The sequence below is a fragment of the Cygnus atratus genome, chromosome 3, assembly GCF_013377495.2.
Source record: "Cygnus atratus isolate AKBS03 ecotype Queensland, Australia chromosome 3, CAtr_DNAZoo_HiC_assembly, whole genome shotgun sequence".
NCBI lineage: Eukaryota > Metazoa > Chordata > Aves > Anseriformes > Anatidae > Cygnus > Cygnus atratus.
The window spans coordinates 21,077,611-21,095,278 of record NC_066364.1 but is presented as its reverse complement, the minus strand read 5'-3'; the positions used below and the strand labels follow the sequence as shown (position 1 = coordinate 21,095,278).

General features: G+C 41.2%; 1 protein-coding gene across 1 annotated transcript; it reads right to left on the bottom strand.

Annotated features, from left to right (window-relative positions):
- Positions 1-2,446: 2,446 nt before the first annotated feature.
- Positions 2,447-10,696, bottom strand: ALKAL2 (ALK and LTK ligand 2). Its single transcript, XM_035542978.2, has 4 exons — positions 10,438-10,696; positions 7,888-7,941; positions 7,698-7,778; positions 2,447-5,016 (listed from the first exon to the last, which is right to left on the bottom strand). Exons 1-4 carry the CDS (start codon positions 10,694-10,696, stop codon positions 4,952-4,954), a joined length of 459 nt encoding a protein of 152 aa, XP_035398871.1. The 3' UTR covers positions 2,447-4,951.
- Between the last annotated feature and the right edge of the window lie 6,972 nt (positions 10,697-17,668).

Below are 17,668 nucleotides of genomic sequence, written 5' to 3'. Positions count from 1 at the left end.
GGGAAGAAGTAACGTAGATTTTTCATGTACTTCTTGTATTAAAGCTCCCTTCCTCACCTTAGTCTGAGACTCCTACTACTTGCACTAGGCATCTATTTATTAGTTTAAAATTGTATCACTAGTTTTATCTTCATTTGAAATAACTGCAGAAACTCAAAAAAAATAAATGTATACTTGCACACAAGTATTTATCTTTGTGTATAGTTAGATCCTTATTGTACCAGGAGGTTTTAAGAATACATTGTGAGATCACTACTGGTCTGTAGCAAACACCTACTGATGGAAAAGGGAGGGTCCCAACAGTAGCACCTGTGGCTTTCAAACAAAAATAGTAAAATCTGACTGAAGCCAACATGATTGTGACAAATGGTGCCAGGGAGGCTAGATTTCCAGTTGGATCACTGTTTTTCACAGCAACTATACAAGATGTTCAGTGGGAACTTTAGGGGAATACTCAGGAATCTTGTTCCTGACATTCATTAACCTTTGTTTTGGACAACACGATGGTTGTTGGGTGTACCTGCATGGGGTGGGGCAAAGAAAGCAAGAAGTATAGGAGCTGTTAGGGAAATTGGAGAAAAATGAGTCTGAAGGAGAGAACAAATAGTATGGAGGACAGACTGGGATAGTTGTCTTGAACAGAGGAAGAAGTGTTGCAGAATAAAACTAGTCAGAGGTGGCACTAGTGGCAAGCTGGAAAGATGGCCTGAGTTGCCTGTTGGAAAAAGGGACTACTGAGTGCTGTGTTAATATAGACATGCTATTCTGGATTGACTGATGCAGTCTGAACGTGTAAAATTGCCCCTGCATTGCTCAGATGTTTGGGGGAAGCAAATTTAAAATTACACCGTAAAAAGGAGACAGAAAAGGGAGCTTAGTTACATGTATGTACAAAAAATGAGAAAAAGTGAATGCCTCAGAAGACACATTGTAATTAACACACCTACCCCCACCACCATGTGGCTTAAGTATGCACTGTGATAATGGATGCCCAATTCCTGCTTTCATATCTTATTTTCTTGTTTGATCTTAGCACTGAGTTTAAAAACTGTGTTTTAAACTGTGATAGTCCAAAACTCATTGTCAGAACAAATCAAAAATGAATCTGCCCTTTTTTGGTTTTACTTCTTTTCCTCCCACATTAATCTCTAAACATAGGCAGATGTCAATGGATCTTAAAAATGTGCCCAAACTACCAATTTGCCAAAGTATCAAACAGCAATTATTCTTCTTATAACCCATCCCAATCATAAGCCTTCAACAAAGTTGAGCAAAATAGAAAGTCTAATTCTGTTGGAACAAAAAGGTAGGCACGACAATTAAGAATGTATTCTTCTACTAACTTATGGTATCAGATCACTGATTGATCCAATAACCTATGGTATCAGATCACTGATTGATCCAATATACCTTGGTTAGCAACAACAAATGCTGAAGTATAAAAATGAGTGGGACTCCATATCTGAATGCAGGATAAAAACTACCAAGAACAATGAAATCTTCTTATCTTTTTGAAAGAAAAAGACTAACTATTTTTTGCTGAACCCTATCTGTAGATATATTTTGAAGAAAACATCGTAAATCTCTAGCCTAATTTCTCTTCCTTATCATTCTTGGCATATAAACTTCAGTTAGTAGTATATTTAGCTTCAGCATAAATTAACCATAGGTTCAACAGTTTTGTTAAATAAAAGCAATACATATTCATGGTTCCATTATTTTTAAATACTTAACATACTTCATAGGCAATAACACTATTCAAATAAGTAAGGAAAAAGCACAAATGTGGTGTTTTTCTTTCCTCTGTGAATAATCCCTGGGTGATATCTTACTTAAGATTTTATCTTGACAGCATTTCTATGTAAATCTCAGTAGAAGTTGGGAGAGAGTGAAACAACAACATGAAACGTGTCATAATTTTAAAAGATTTTTAAATGTGTCATTACAATTAATATAAACAGTCAAATTCTGCTTGTTAATTCAGGCTTTGGGGGAATCACAAGGAAGTATTCACTTTTGTAGTATCACAATAAAATTTTGTTCTCTACTATTCAGGAATTAGTCTGAGCTTTAGAATTGATATTAACTTGTAGCTTTATAGCAGAAACCAGAAACGTTTAGCTATTGCCAGGCTATTAAATAAGACAACCTCTTCTTATACTAGAGAGCCATCTTAAGCAAAAAATGGTTTTGAAATTTAGTTTTGCCATGTGCAATTGGTACTATGCTCAAAATTTTAAAACCCCTTGAAAAGATCTTGGACAATGATAAGTATCTGCTCCGTGGAGAAAAAGGGTGGACTGATAAGTGAAAAATACAAAACCAAACCAAAACCCTACATTTTTCTACCACTGTCCATGAGATGATGAAAACAAATGAAGCCTGCATTGTACTTCTCTGTGTGAGTGGATGTCTTACCCACACAAAATTGAACTGATCCACTGGAAAAGGTTTGGGTAGGAAAGATGCTTAATTTTATGGGGACTTCAGTGGGGGTCTCAAGGCATATGTGGTGTAGGAGGAAAGGCTGTTCTTTTAGTAAATGTTGCTTAAGAGTGCTGATACTGTTAATGGTTTGTACCTTTGGCTTGTGGAGACCTTCAGACATGCCAGTTAGTTGAGCAAAGGAGTTCTTTGGCAAAATAAGACGGATTTATTTTTTTTTTAATAGACTACCAGCTTGAGATGAGAACTACTTTAGTCACTGTTCCTTCATGTTTACAAGTTTGTGCTTTTGTGATAGGGTGCAGTGATTGATAAAATTTTCAAAGGAAAGAGAGAAAAGATCTCCCTACTCTGGTGTATTAGTATTGGTAATACAGTACTCACCTACCTTTCACAGGTGAATATCATTATCAAATCATTATCAAATTCATTCCTTGCTTTCTTTGAATTGAAAGGTTAAATCCTGGAATTCCTCTTAGTTAGATCAGAGGATTTACTTATTTACTAGCTTTTATTTGTCTTACTGCAGTTGTTTCCATGATTCCATCCCTGAACACAAGATGTATGAATAAAAGATTCCTCTCGATGGCTGCGTATTTCAGTTGATGACAACAAGTAATGTAACAGTCAGTGGACCTTAGGAACTTTTTGACTTGAAGCTGGGCTAGTCTAGGTCTATTTTAGGAAGTCCTGCAGAAAATACTTAAAAGTACGTTGAGGAGTTTAGCATAAAGTCAGAATGCTGAATGGTATCTAATGATTTAATATATGATCTCTGCCCTGGCCGTTAGAAAAGTCTTTTCTAACGTGTAGTTGGAATCCTTGCATTGCAAATTTAAACAAATTAAATCTTATTTATCCACACTGGATAAAAAGAATGGCTTGTGGCCACCTTTTATGAAGTCAAGTAGCTCAGTTGTGTTTTCCCATACCCATCTGTCCTTTAGACTAAATAATCCTAATTCCTTTTAGTTCTTGTAAATTGTGTTTTCTTTAGTCATCCATTTTGCTCTTCTTCAGAGCAACCAAGAAACACCCGTATGGCTTCAAGTGTGGGGTCCTCAATTAAATCCTGTATTCTACCAGCAACAGTGATTATTTCACGTTTTATAAACAATGTTTCTATTTATAAATTCCAGTTTGTCTTTTTTTCAAGTGTGACATAGTGGATCACAAACTAAACATGAGTCTATCATAATTCCTGCACTTTCTACAGAACTATCTATCTAGCATTTCACAACTTGCCATATATTTCTGCATATATAGTACTCCTACATGGCTTCATAATTCTGCTTTCCCCGTATGTTTTATCCTGTTTTTAGACTATTCAGCTGCATTTCCAAGGTTATTTTAAATTTCAGTGATGTACTCCCTCATGGTTGCCTCTCCTACACCACTGTCATCCATAAATATACTGACTTCTACCATGCAAATTAATGAAAGTATTGACCTATACCATACCCATAATGTAGCTGTGTGACTATGCTCAATACAACTTTTCAGTTTGACACTGAAGCACTGATAGCTTCAATATTTTCCAACCATTTTTGCATGTATCTTGATCACATCTCACTAGCTTGCTTGTGACAATGCCATGCAAAACAGTTTCTGTGCTTTAAAAAGTCAACTAAGATGCTTAAGCCTTAATGCTTTTTTTTTTTTTTTCTCCACAAGATGTGTATCTTGTCACAGAGTTAAAATACCTTTGATAGCACTTGTTACTGAAATGTCTGTATGGGTTATTACTTACCCCTTTGTTAGAGGTCACATTTCTGTCTCGGGTAAAGGCTGAGGACAGAATTTAAATTAGTTCTTTTGTATTCTTATGTGTCAGTTTTCTAGAAATTCAGTTCGTTTGGAAGAACTTTTTTTTTTGGTACATGTTGAGATTCTCAAAGTACTAAGAATTAGAGGTACATCTAAGCAAAAAGGGAGGGAATAACCCATACATAGAAGTGTACATAGACATAGTGTACACAATGAAAATCCCTAGAAATCTGGACAGCTTAAAGTTAGTTTGTCAATGCTACTAATACATTTTAAGTACCATAAAAGCACCTGCAACCTATCTGCATGTATAAAGCTGTCATGTGTATAGCTACATGTATATTAACTTATACTGAAATGTACACCAGAGATCTACAGCTGCACACATAAAAGGGCTGCCACTACCAATATAAACAATTGTATACTGAGTCAACTCTTGAAAAAATATGCTACAGCTGTTGTCTTTTGTTCTATAACAACAAATTCACTAGCTGGTAACTGTATAATTCTATGAATAATTCATAGCTGATGCACATGGACTTTTATATAATGACTTCCAGTAGGGGGTAGCCTTTATTTATTGCCACTATTTGCTAGATTAAACCAGTTACTGCAAATACTCTGAAAGAGGAATATCTTAGCCAAAAAAACTATTTTTATTATGAGTTTTCATGTATGAAACAAAATCCACAGCTTTGCTATGCAGTATAATGTCATTATTACTATCGAAAAGCTTACCTTATCCTTCCATGCACATTGGGCTTACTGCCAACCGAGTAAGAAGCCTGGCACATCTTTTGTAGTCTGTCAGGAAAAAAAAAAAAAAAGCATAAATATAGACATTAATGAAGTAAAAAACTTTTGCTTTTAAAAATCAAATTTGATAAAGATGTGCAAATTATTGTCATGATTAAGTTAAATGAACATCTTAGTTTGCAACAATATGGAAGTCAGTTCCTTAGACTTAGAAAAGCAGTGTGTAAAAGCTCCGTAATGAGAGCCATGTCTAATGGCGCACATAATTGTATGCATGGTATTTCTGCATGCTTAATATCTATAAATAAATAGCATGAATGTGCTTGTAGGCATTCCAAGTGTATGTATGTATAAACATTTACCCATCTGTGTATGTGCTTACATGTGGGGGTCTAAATATGTGAGTGTTGTATTTCCATGCTAGAGGATGAATAAGTAGTGCTCATCCATCTTTGAAATCCAGCCATCAGTGAGCAAGTATATCAACTTACTGGGGAGTTGCAATATTTTACATTAACTTTTCTTCCTGGAAAAATTGTAAAACTAGACAAATAAGGTCTCTGATAGAAACATGTTGTATACATTGTGTTATATCGGTGTAGAATAACATCACCTGCGTTTGTTGGTGTTTTCTATATATTCATAGGAATGCTGCCCATTAGCAACCACATAATATAAGTTCATTCATAACTGTATCAAGTTCCATCTTGAGACTGGTAATTTTTTTTCCACAGTAGGTCTATTGTTGGTAGTTCTTGTTTTAGGTACCTTATTTTTTTATCTATTTATTTTGATGCATTAATAATAAGGAGCTGTATAATGATGAACAGAACCAATGCAGATCTGCAAAATCAATCAAATTGTGTTTTTTTTTTCCTCCCCCCTCCCCCCATGGCCAATGTAAAGCAAATTATGTGAAAGTTGGTCACATACAGGCAGGAGACTAAAGTAGCTGTTAGGTGTCTGTGCTACTAAGAAGATATGCCAACAAAATACTTTTGTACTTGTTCCTCCCACCTTGTGGCAGCATCACAGATGCTTTTAATTTCTTTATTGTCTTGCCTTTGAATGACAACATAGAATAAACAGTAAGTTTAAACGGAAGTCAGGATATCAAAAAGTATCATCAAAAGTATTATCAAAAAGTAACATCATACTGTGCATGTAGAATTAAAGGAGGATTTTTACTTCATGTTTGTAGAAGAAAGTTACTTTAAGATGCTAGTCAGTCCAGTCCAGTGACTGATGTTTATTTTTTTAGGCATTATTTCCATTAATGGGTAACTACATCTTATGTTTCCTAGAGATGCCATGTTAACAATCTTTAACTCACAGCATAGGTATGCTATAATTACCATTTGTACAAATTATCCTCCATTATCCAGACATTATGCTGGTGGGTATGTCACCTGTCAGAAGGACAAGGCTAATTCAGACTAAGAGGCCAACTTATCTTCACAGGTTGAAGTACTTGTTAGTGCTGAGTCAAATGATGTTTGTGATGTGATCCTTATGAAAAAGGTAATATGCCCATGTGCTTATTTAAAACACACTTCTTATTAACAACTCCATCACCATCCATATAAACTGAACGTGATCTGGTTAGCCATTATCTATAAACCTTTATCTTTCCAAATTAGTCCTAATATGAAGAACTATGAATATGGAGAAAGTCTGCAGGTCTTACCAAATATGCCTTTAAAATATATTTGGCTGAAATATTTATTAATACTTGAAACTTGGAATCAGGAACTCCTGTTTCTATTCCCAGCTCTGCTACTGACCCAACTGGTTGACCTTAGAAAAGTAAAATAAAGTGTGCTTCCATTCTGAAAAGCTGCACCAAAATAGCATCTTCTTACTCAACAGGCCCACCTTGGTATGAATCTAGAATCACATCTCCTGAGTGATAAATGTCGATTTCAGATTAAAAAAAACAACAATCTTTGCTGCCAACACTGATGAGATAACGTAATATGGATTTGCTTACTTGTGTCCATCAGCTAGTTGTTGTTTGTTTTCATTATGCCTCAGAAAAATAACATTTTTTGTAATTTACTAAAGAGAAGGATTGCAAAGTTTCACTTTCAGCATGACTGGTAGATTGGTAGCTGAACTTTCAAAATGTATAATGCCTTCAAGATATGTTACAGAATCACAGAATGGCTGAGGTAGGAAGGGACCTCTGGAGGTATCTGGTCCAACCCCTGCTCAAGCAGGGCCACCCAGAGCAGGCTGCCCAGGACCATGTCCAGGAGTTTTATGGAGATCTCCAAGGAGGGAGACTCCACAGCCACTCTGGACAACCTGTGCCAGCTATTATATGTTCTCCATAAATAATGAACAGGAAATAGCCCCAACTGAATTTCTGATCCTATTTTGAATTTACAGCACTGTAAGTTAAGTATGATAGGTTTGGGAAAGAAGTCACATGTTCCTATGAACAACAAACGCCTTTGATTTCGAACAAAAAAGGCACATGCATAAATAACTAAGTAACCAGTGTTTACAGTCATTCTATGCAGTCTGTTTGCAGTGAAAATGTTGTGTAGCCATTTCCCTCACTGTAATGCTAATGCAGTTTCAGCAAACATGCTGCAGAGCACTACAGACTCTGCACTGCAAGAAATATACTCTAACATTGTATCACAAGTGGTATCCCACAGAGCTACTCTACTTCAGAGTTTTCTGTTGTTTTATGAAAGTTAGCCTTTGGTTTTAGCACTTACATGCTGGGATGGTGCAGTCCCTTGTATTGTGATAAAGCCGATGAAAGTGTTTACTACATTTTGGGCTAAAGTAGAGTGGACCTGAAATAGAAGGGAAAAATAACTTAAGAATCAGTGCAGCTTACAGGAAAAAGTACAGCTTATGGTATGTACGCGACATAATGGATACCAACACAAAGTTAAGACATACCTGTTAAGTGCTTTAAAAACTTGTCTTTCATCCTCAGATCTCTGGGAACTATTTCTGTTGGACAGAAAAAAGCATAGTCACTGTGCTGTAGGAACTGTGCTTGCCAGGCACAGCATGAGAAAAAGGAATAAATTCTGACGAGCAAACATCACCGCTACCTCCTGACAGATGCACAGTGGTCAGAACTCATTTGCATACAATAGGCCAAATTGCAAGCTCTTGTTTTACATATGAAGCCACTGTAAAATGCACCATGAAACACAGTGTGCGGATGAAACAAGTAGTGTCTCTTAGGTGTGCAGTTATTAATGATGTAGTCTGATAAATAAGAATCAGATTTCAGCTCTCTATAAATTACATTGTCACGTTTACCTAGGTTTAATTTCTTTACAACGTTTTAGTTTACAGTTGCTTGGAAATGACTCCTCCCACTACTGGTAAAGATCCAAAGATACATTCAAGTTTGGTTTTGTGCCTTGTCTTCTAATTCTCTTATGCAACCATATCCATTCTTTTGTCAGAGGTATGTCTGTACAAGCACTGTCCTGCTGTAATCGTGAAACTGGATTGATCTACTTACAGGAATCTTTTTTTTTTTTCCCCTCTGGCAGTAAATAAAATTCACAGGAAATGATCCCAAGCAAATTGCTCTCTTCTGGCTCCCTATATTTGTGGTTTACCACCTCGCGTTTTGTGTTCAGCAGATGGCAAAATGAAACTGGTTTTCTGAAATCCATTTTAGCCCTAACCCTTCCCTGTGTCTTCCTGATTTACAGCTATCTTTGATTGCTTTCCGTTACGAACTCTATGCTGATAGCCTAGCGCTGATTGTGTATGATACACTACATGGTGCTTTATTTATTTGACCATAAATGCCTGAGCAGCCTTTTTCATTCCCCTGGCACCTCTTATCAGATATAAAGCAGAGAACATTTCCATCCAGATCTGATTCACTTGTGAGGTTAGACACTTCTCGAAAGTCATTCTTCATTTACTTCTAACTTTAGTCAGTTTAAGTAAAATTGACCTTATGGTATTTGACCTAATTATGTCACGAAGAGCATTAAAAACACACATGCTTCACTCAGAAATTTCCCAGGGGACAGGCTCACTGGGAAAGTGATGCCAAAACTGAGACGAAGAACTTTAAGCAATAGTTCCTTTTCAGAGTTGCTGGGAATAACTCCATTATAAGAATAAAATGTAAAATTGTGCTTAGGAGTCAATGACACCAGTACCAACTATTCTGCTCTGAAGTGGTTTTATATTTACATAGATAACTGATGAATACAAGCCAGATGTTTTGCACCAATGTGCTGATGTCGGATGGCCAAGAACCATGCCAATGTTTCTAGCTGAAATTTAGAGTTGTGCGGATTAGAGTTCACTGCTTCATCTGGCCTTTTTAACTCTTCAAAATTTACAAAACAAAATGTTCTCACTGTGCTGAGCTTAAATGGAACAAAATTGTCTTCCTCTGTGTATTCATTAATCATCTAGATGGGGGAGTAACATTTTCATGAAAATCACCAACAAATGCAAATCATGAGGATATTTGAACATGAATGACTGAAGTAAAGGTACAAAGGAGCTTTATGAGATCAATAAAGGCAAAACAAATAGCATGCTAGCAAAATGAAAGCCAGATTGGAAGAAGGTGAGTATGCATCTGCTGGAAAATATTCAGAAAGTCCCTTTCAGTGGGAGGGGTAAGAGGAGTGGCAGCAGTGCTGCAGGGGTTTGGGAGTGACAGGAAACACTAAATGAGATATGGCAGCAGGAGAAGTCAAGTCAACTTCGAGCGGGATGCACAGAGGCACATCGTGAAACTGAGCTGTAGCTATCCATCACTGCGTGGCTTAGTATGACTGCTCTGAACATCCAGCTCCGAGCATCTTACAAACACATGGGGACTTTCACTGGAGGTTACAGATGAGTAGAATGATGACTGAAGGAGTGACTCGAAGCATGCATAGCTCATGTGGTGACAGAGGAGTGCTCTATTTCAGTTCCCTAGTGTTTTTCAATGGTGCTACCCTCCAGAATAATTATTAGCAGCACTAATAAGCAGGGTGAAAAGTTTAATGAAGCTGAGCTCTAGGACAGACTTCTTGCTATCTCTAAGAGCACGGGCATAGTAGAGTCCTGCAGGGGAATTACTGCTAGGGTCATTTCCAAGAAACACTTAAACTAGGCACATTTTAAAAAATGGTAAACTTCCAGGAGAAAGAGCATTTTCATCCCTTATTTCTTTGATCTCAGCCCATTTCACTCCTTTCCCTTGTTAATAGATTTTGTTCAAAGCCAACACACAGGAAGTCAGACTTTCAGCTGAGTACATTATCCAGACAGTAAAAGGCTCTGAGATGCGAATGGAGTTTTTCTATTCCAAAATTTGCCGCCTGCGTCAGTTTCTGATACCAGAGAGTGTCTGCAGGTATTTTGGGCGGTGGATCCTCGATACAAAATTAGTAACCTGATGTGATGTCTGATTCCCCAAGGCACCCTACAGAAGGAGAAAGCTCTCCCAAGTCAGGGGCTGTGACTTACCAACTCTCTGCTCATCCTGGTACCCTCCGTAGTCTGCCACTTCCCGTCGGTCTAAGTTATAGTTGTGTTTGGAGAAGTACTGCACCCCACTGTCCTTCTCCAGGTGGTACCTTTTCAGTTCCTGAATGATCTCCATGATAAGATTTAAGAGGCTTTGCCTGTCCTTCAGATCTGCGGAGTCACTCTTCTCTTTGCAATATCCCGCCGAGAGCATTAAGAGCACCAGCCCCAGCAGCCCAGGAGACCTCAGTCCGCTCATCGCAGCCTGACCCAAAGGGCGAGCGAGCAGATGAAAATGAACGATCCGCTGCCGGCGGGGGAGGCTTCCTATTCCTCTGCAAGAGAAAAACGGGAGTGGGTTGCAGGTGGGGAGGCACACGGGGGGTGAAATGGGAAACACGGGGGGTCCGGGACATCGAGCCTGCTCTGCTCAGTGTCTGCTGGGGCAGAGCAGCCCCGCCGAGCCGGGACAAACCGAGCGGTGTCCAACTTTCCCCGAAGTTTTCCCCTTGCTCCCACCCTGGCCGGGCGCACGCCGCGGGGCTCCGCCGCACAAGGGCTGCCCCACGCGTGGCGCCCCTCTCTGACCCGTGCCAACTTTCCCGGCCGGGCAAGCGCTCCGGGACGGGGAGAAGGAGCAGGAGGAGGAGGAGGAGGAGGAGGGAGGCGGCCGGCCCCTTGCTGGCCGGGTTACCTGGCTCTCCGTGCTGCAAGGCGAGCTGTCTTCCCCGCGGGGGCCGCTCTCCCCGGGCAGCAGCAGCAGCAGCAGCAGCAGCAGGAGCAGCAGCAGTGGGAGCAGTAGCAGGAGTAGGAGTAGGAGTAGGAGCAGCAGCAGCAGCAGCAGCAGCAGCAGCAGAACAGTCCGAGTTGTCGGCGGCCGGCCCGCCCGCCCCCCTCCCGTCCCTCCGCCACCTACTCCATCGCCGGCGCAGCCGCTTATATAGGCTATAGGATGGACATGAGACGGCAGATAGTATCGACTTGGAAGTGGGTGGAAAACAATAAAAGTCCACTTGGCAACCTGGGGAGCGTCGCTGCTGCACAGCCCCCCCCCCCCCAACTCCTCTCCCCTCCCTCCCCGGTCCCCCCCGTCCCTCCCCCGGGCAGGGCTCGGTCGCTCCTCTCCTCGCTCCGACGTAAGGAGCTGGTCCCAAGTGTGTGTGTGTGAGCCGGAGGAGGGCAGACGGGGAAAGGGGTGGGGGGGGGAGCGCTGGGCCCCAACCTTTAATTAGAAACGCGCTGAGGAGGCGCTGAAATATTCATGGCCCTGGCGCGGCTCCCTCCGGGCGGGTCCCCGGCCCCGGTTTACCGGGAACCTGAGGCTCCGGCGGCGGCGGGGAAGGGGCGGTGTTGGGGCGGGGAAGGGGACGGGGGACGGCTGCTTTCGGCAGCCGCCGAGCGGGAAGGCGGCGGAGAGGTGGCCGCGGGAGGGTCCGGGCGGTGCGCGTCGCCTCTTCTTGGCAGGGGCAGCCCCCGGCGGCTTCCCGGGGCTGCCGGCGCTGCCTGGAAGCGCTCCCCGGAGAGCCGGGTGGACTGACGAGGAGGAAGAGGAGGAGAAGGAGGGAGGAAGGCAGCTCCCGGTAGGAGCCGGAGCCGTCCCGCCGTGGCACCGCCGCTCCCTGCTCGCTCCTTCTTCCCCCCCTCGTTAAGCCCCTCGGAAGGGGGCTGCCGGTGAAACGCGATCCGGCTGAACTCCTTCTATTTGCTCTGATTGTGTGTATAAACCTCTCCCTTGGCAGCCGGGGGAGGAAAATAAAGGCAAATATAAAGTTGGACGGCGCGGAGGGAGCGCTTTCCAAGACGGGGTCGGGGCGGGAGCGGGGCCGCCCTGAGGGATCGGGCGCTGAGGGGCTCGTAACGGCCGTAACGGCGGGGCGGGAGCCCGCCGCCGTGAGGGGGGAGCCCCCCGGCCGCCCCCGGCTCCCCCCCAGCGCCATGTCCCGGCCGTGGCCGCCGTTCGCAGCGTGCTTAAGACACCCAGAGGCAAGACCGAGCAAGAGCGGCTTGGAAAGGAGTCCAGGAGCCTGCCTTCGGCTGGGCGCTGTGCTGCCTTGGCGCTCGGGAGAGCGGTTCGGCGCTTGGCATTGGCATGGCGTGGCGTGGTTATGTTTGCACGCCGAGTCATGCCAAATATTGACTCTGGTTGTGTGCTAGGGTCACCTAATGGAGGCAGGCGAGGTGGAAAGCTGGGCAGGTAGTGCGCAGGCTGGTGTTCTGCTGTTATGCTTCAAGGAGTCCTTCGTCTCATTTGTCGGGAAAAGGCAGGTACAGGGCTGAAAGGAAGGTTTGGAGAGCCAGCTCAACGCCTTCAGCACGAGAAGGATGTGGGGCTGTTAGAGCGGGTCCAGAGGAGGGCCACGAAGGTGATCAAGGGGCTGGAGCACCTCTCCTGTGAAGAAAGGCTGAGAGAGCTGGGGGTGTTCAGCCTGGAGAAGGCTCCGCGGAGACCTCATTGTGGCTTTTCAGTACTTAGAGGGGTCTTGTAAAAAAGATGGAGAGCGACTCTTTGCTCAAGCAGATATTGACAGGACAAGGGGGAATGGCTTTAAACTAAAAGAGGGGAAATTTAGATTAGAGGTTAGGAGGAAATCGTTCACTCAGAGGGTGATGAGGCACTGGCACAGGTTGCCCAGAGAAGTTGTGGATGCTCCATACCTGGATGTGTTCAAAGCCAGGTTGGACAAGTCCCTGGGCAACCTGAACTAGTGGGTGGCATCCCTGCCTATGGCAGGGGGGGTTGAAACTAGATGATCTTTGAGGTCCCTTCCAACCCAAGCCATTCTGTGATTCTATGAAAGATTCTCCCCGGCTTAAAATTACACTTTCTGTGTGATTTTTGGTCACCGTACCGTAAGTAAGAAGTATCTTGCATTTCAAGTATGCACCAAGCAGCTATGCACCATTCAGCTCACAACTCTTAGACCACATCGTTCCTCGTAATTTAGATGTACCAAGGCATGTCTGCCATGTCTGGCATGGAGACCAGCTGCCATGGAACAACTTGTGAGTTGCTGAATAAGGTGTACATAGCTTTCTTCCTCCTGAAAAGTCTGGACGTATCAAAAACTATGCATCAATCCATTTTATGAGGTAACTTCAGCATAAGTCTCAGAAAGGGATGTCTGGCATGGGCCAAAAACATGCCGAGGACAAATTATCATAGACAACCTCATTCCAGTTCCCAGGAATATTCCCTTTTTTAATTAATTTATACAGAATCAAAGCACGATGGAAATGTTAACTGAGATAGGAAGTAGATAAGTAAACAGTCTGCTGTCTTTTTATGCATACAGAAACTGAGGCAAGGGTCTGTTTTGATTTGCTTACACTGAATAATACAAATATGTGTAATAGTTCCCATGATTTCAGTGCAGTAAAGCGAAATTTACACTGATCGATTTGCAATGATAATTGAATGTTCCACCAGGTTTCATTTTGTTAAGTACGTTTCTCAATCTAAGCTTACTACCTAAACGCTAAGCAATTAAATGCTGCCAAGCTCCTGTTCTGCATATATATTGCCAAAACTGATCCTCAAGTCTTCCACCCACCTTCAGTCTGACTCCTGAGGCTTCTGGAGTGAGTAGGTGCACTGTTTGCCATTAATGATCTTGGATTTCCTCCCTGGATACCCGGAAGCATGACTCTTGTCAACACTAAGCAGCCATTCTGCTGCAGAAAGTGTTCTTCCAGGATTTACAAGATGTAAACTCTAATCCCTTCAGGTAGAGATGAAAGATGAACACACCTTCCCAGCCAGGACAAAAACTGGCTTGCTTTCCATGAAAGAAGGTTGAGAGGGAGATATGAAAACCAAGTCTCAAAAAGCAACCTGAACCAGAGAGAGCAGATCATAGACGTAATGCTATTCAGTCAGTATTTTGGCTTGTCCTGAGGGGGATAGATTTCATTTAAAAACACCTGATGTGATTTTTTTTTTGGCTTATTTTTACAGAATGTAAATTTAGTTGTCTACTCTGCAAACAAAATCTATAAATGTATACGTCTACAATATTATTTAATGCTCTGTCTTTAAAATACACATTGTGATCCTCAGAATAAGGACCCTGTGAAGTATACACAAATTAAAAGATCACATGCTGTACTTGGTGGATAGATTTAACCAGTATAATGTTCCCACATTCCCCTGGTTGGTTACGAAACAGAGGCACTACATTTGGAATTTGGAGCAAAAACCAAGCAGAATTTTAGCTTTGTTAAATAACACACATTAGTCACTGTTTCTACCATGTCTACTCTATTGTGGCATGCTGAGAGAGTACAGAAAAGATATCTTGACTTTTTTTACTTACACAGTGTACGTGAAAACAAGAAAATGTGTACCCTTCGGTTCTGTCATCTAAGACTGGTGAAATTTTCATGCTAAGAGCTTTACGGTTTCAAGCATGCTCTTGTTTTGGCTGATTATAACAGACATAAAGGTTCCTATCTATATTTAATAAAAGCAAGTGCAACATTTTCTGAAGTGATTGCAGAGCAAAGCTGATTGTCTACATCAGGCTCATAACCAATACAGCGTATGCTTAGAAGAAAATTACGATGGATGGACATTCAAATGACTAGACTATGAAAAAGTTCCTTTTGCTACTTTTTATTGATCTCAGAACCTCAAAAAAAGATTTTGAAATACATTTTTTTCCTTAAACATTAACACTACTTACAATAATCTTAAAATTTGAAGTTACACTGTTGGGTTAAAGCAGACTTCTCACTCCTCATGAAAGAAAAGCAACATTTAATCATTTAATCTTCAGATTGTATGTCTATCCTGCTAGAGATAAATATAATAGAATGAGATGGGGCTGGCAATTTTTGTTGAGTTAATTGAGTAGATATCTGCTAGTTGAGATGGCAACTGGACTTCCAAAATATTTGCCAGATCCTTTATAAAAATGAGAATTTGATAGTCACAGATACTGCTTATAATTTAAGCTGCTTATCCCATATAAAAGTTAATAATTCCTTATTGAGGAAACTTTATCCTATCTGGTGATTAAAGAATAATTACACAGGCAGGTGGCAAGCTGATTTTCTTTCTGGCCAGTGTCACTGTGGTATTTTTCTGTCAGTATACTAAGCAAGTAAGCATTACTTTGGAATCTACATGTATGATAGCTAGTTTTAAAATCTGTACAGAAAAATATATACATTGCATTCAACAGATGATACTTTCCAAAATCTCTTCTCCAAGCTGTGAAAATGCATAATATGTTTTCAGTATAATGTATTGTACATCAGATAAAATAATATTTATCCTCCTGGCTCAGTCATCTCTGTGAGCCTCCAACTCTCAGAAGCAATGCACAATGACAGCTGCTGGGGAGAGTAAAGCCGAGGCATTAAGAATTCCTATAGCACTAAAATCAGCCAGAGAACATATATAACTTGAACAAAAACTTCAACAGATGTTAAGGACATTAAAGCCAATTGAGTATTTAAGGGCTTTCCCCAACTTCCTACCTGATGCAAATGCCAACCAGATTAAAATCCCATCAATCATCACTGCAACAAAAACTGAAGAACTTTGACATATTTCCTAAATATTTTAGTGATATTACAAACAGGGCCAGCCTGATATTTGGTAGAAAGTTTAAAAAATACCACAAACAGATTTCTGGCTATATCTTTTCTCTATGTGTAAATTCAAGACTAAAGATGTCTCTGTGTTGGCCAACAGTCATTAAAACAGTTGCAAAATTATCTTAATCAGTTTTACAGTCTGCATCAGTGTAAATCCTACTGAACCATCAGGAGGAATTCAAGCCTTATGAGAATAGTCTCACCTTTTTTAGCCACCTTTCATTGTGTGCAAAGTATCCCATGAAATCTCAAGGTCCAGAGACCACCACTCTGAATTATGTATGTAGTTTTTCAGAGGTACTTTAGTTTGCAGAGTAAGGATAAATGCCCCAGAGAAGAAAGTCAAACCTCTCTTGACTATTGACTATGGGGTGGACGGGACACTAACATACACCAGATACCTAACTTTTAAACAGTTGAGAGAGGGCAGGAGGTTAATTGCATTAAAAACAAACAAACAAACAAAACCATATATTTTAGGCCATAGGCAATTCTATAGCTACTGTGCAGCAGTAAGCCTACTTTATGTGTGTTCACTGTTGAATTATATCTGTTCACTTAGAGTTATATAGCTGCAGCTGCAAGAAACTGCCTTTCCATATCAAATTAAGAGTATGAGTAAAAGCCCTAGCTGATGTCTCATTAGCGATAGAACGCATTACATTTGCTGGCCTGCTCTGATCTCTGTGCAAAAGGAAAGAGGATGGCTTCAGTGTACATAAGAAAGTAGTTTTAGAGGCAGAGTAGCTGCTGCCTTCATTCCCAACAGTAGATCTTAACTTGAACAGACAAATGAATCACATGTGTTTTGTAGAGCCCTTGGTGATAAATGATAACATATTTTGATAGTACAGCTGAAATTTGAGAATGTTATCTCAATGTGTGTTTGCACCATTTCTGAAAAGATTTACGCTGAAAAACAAAGCCATCTTAGGCAATGCTAGGGTATTTCACATACGACTCATTATCAGCATCTGAATGCTAAGCACAAACAACTAGAACTTTTAAAAGCCATGGTACTTTTTTCCTCCTTTTTTCCTCTTTTGGATCATGAATAGGCAAATGTGCTACTCAATTTTTGAACTGCCTCTGTGAGTGGTGGTTCAGATGTAGAGCATGCCTATCAACAAGATCATGGTCTAGAGGCTGCTTGTAGGCAAGCATACTCTTTAAGACCACAGTCCTACAAAATAATCAGTGGTTCTGTCCTTCCAGAAACCATCATTGCATTCCCCGTAGGAATGCACACTGGTTGCATAGGAAGTGTACATAGGAATGTACACTGTAGCCTCTTCGTGACCAGCTTCATAATGAAAAAAGCTGCCTTCCAGGTAAAGTCATAAAGTTTATTCAGCAGCAGCACAGGAGCATAAAGAACAATCTAAAGATTTAAGATTTTGACTCCTAGCCTTTCTGCACACTTTAGGTGCCGAATCACTTCAAGTCCACTTGAAATTGTCTACTAGCCCATGAGTTAATATTGTCTCTTCTTGTGTGGAAGACTGCTGTCCTTTGAAGGAAAGAAAACATCGTGAGTCAGCCAAACTGCAGGAAATCCAGGACCTAGCATATACAGGCTACATTTGTAGGAGTAAATATAATGTGCTCAAGACCATTGCTAAAGACAGTG

What these genes read in the sequence shown, in the direction of transcription:
- ALKAL2 (XM_035542978.2), bottom strand. Translation starts at nt 10,696, where the DNA reads ATGAGCGGACTGAGGTCTCCTGGGCTGCTGGGGCTGGTGCTCTTAATG. An exon ending in GTTTTTAAAGCACTTAACAG is followed by an intron (nt 7,779 to 7,887) that starts GTATGTCTTAAC and finishes CTTCTATTTCAG; the next exon opens with GTCCACTCTACTTTAGCCCA. An exon ending in GGACTGCACCATCCCAGCAT is followed by an intron (nt 5,017 to 7,697) that starts GTAAGTGCTAAA and finishes TTTTCCTGACAG; the next exon opens with ACTACAAAAGATGTGCCAGG.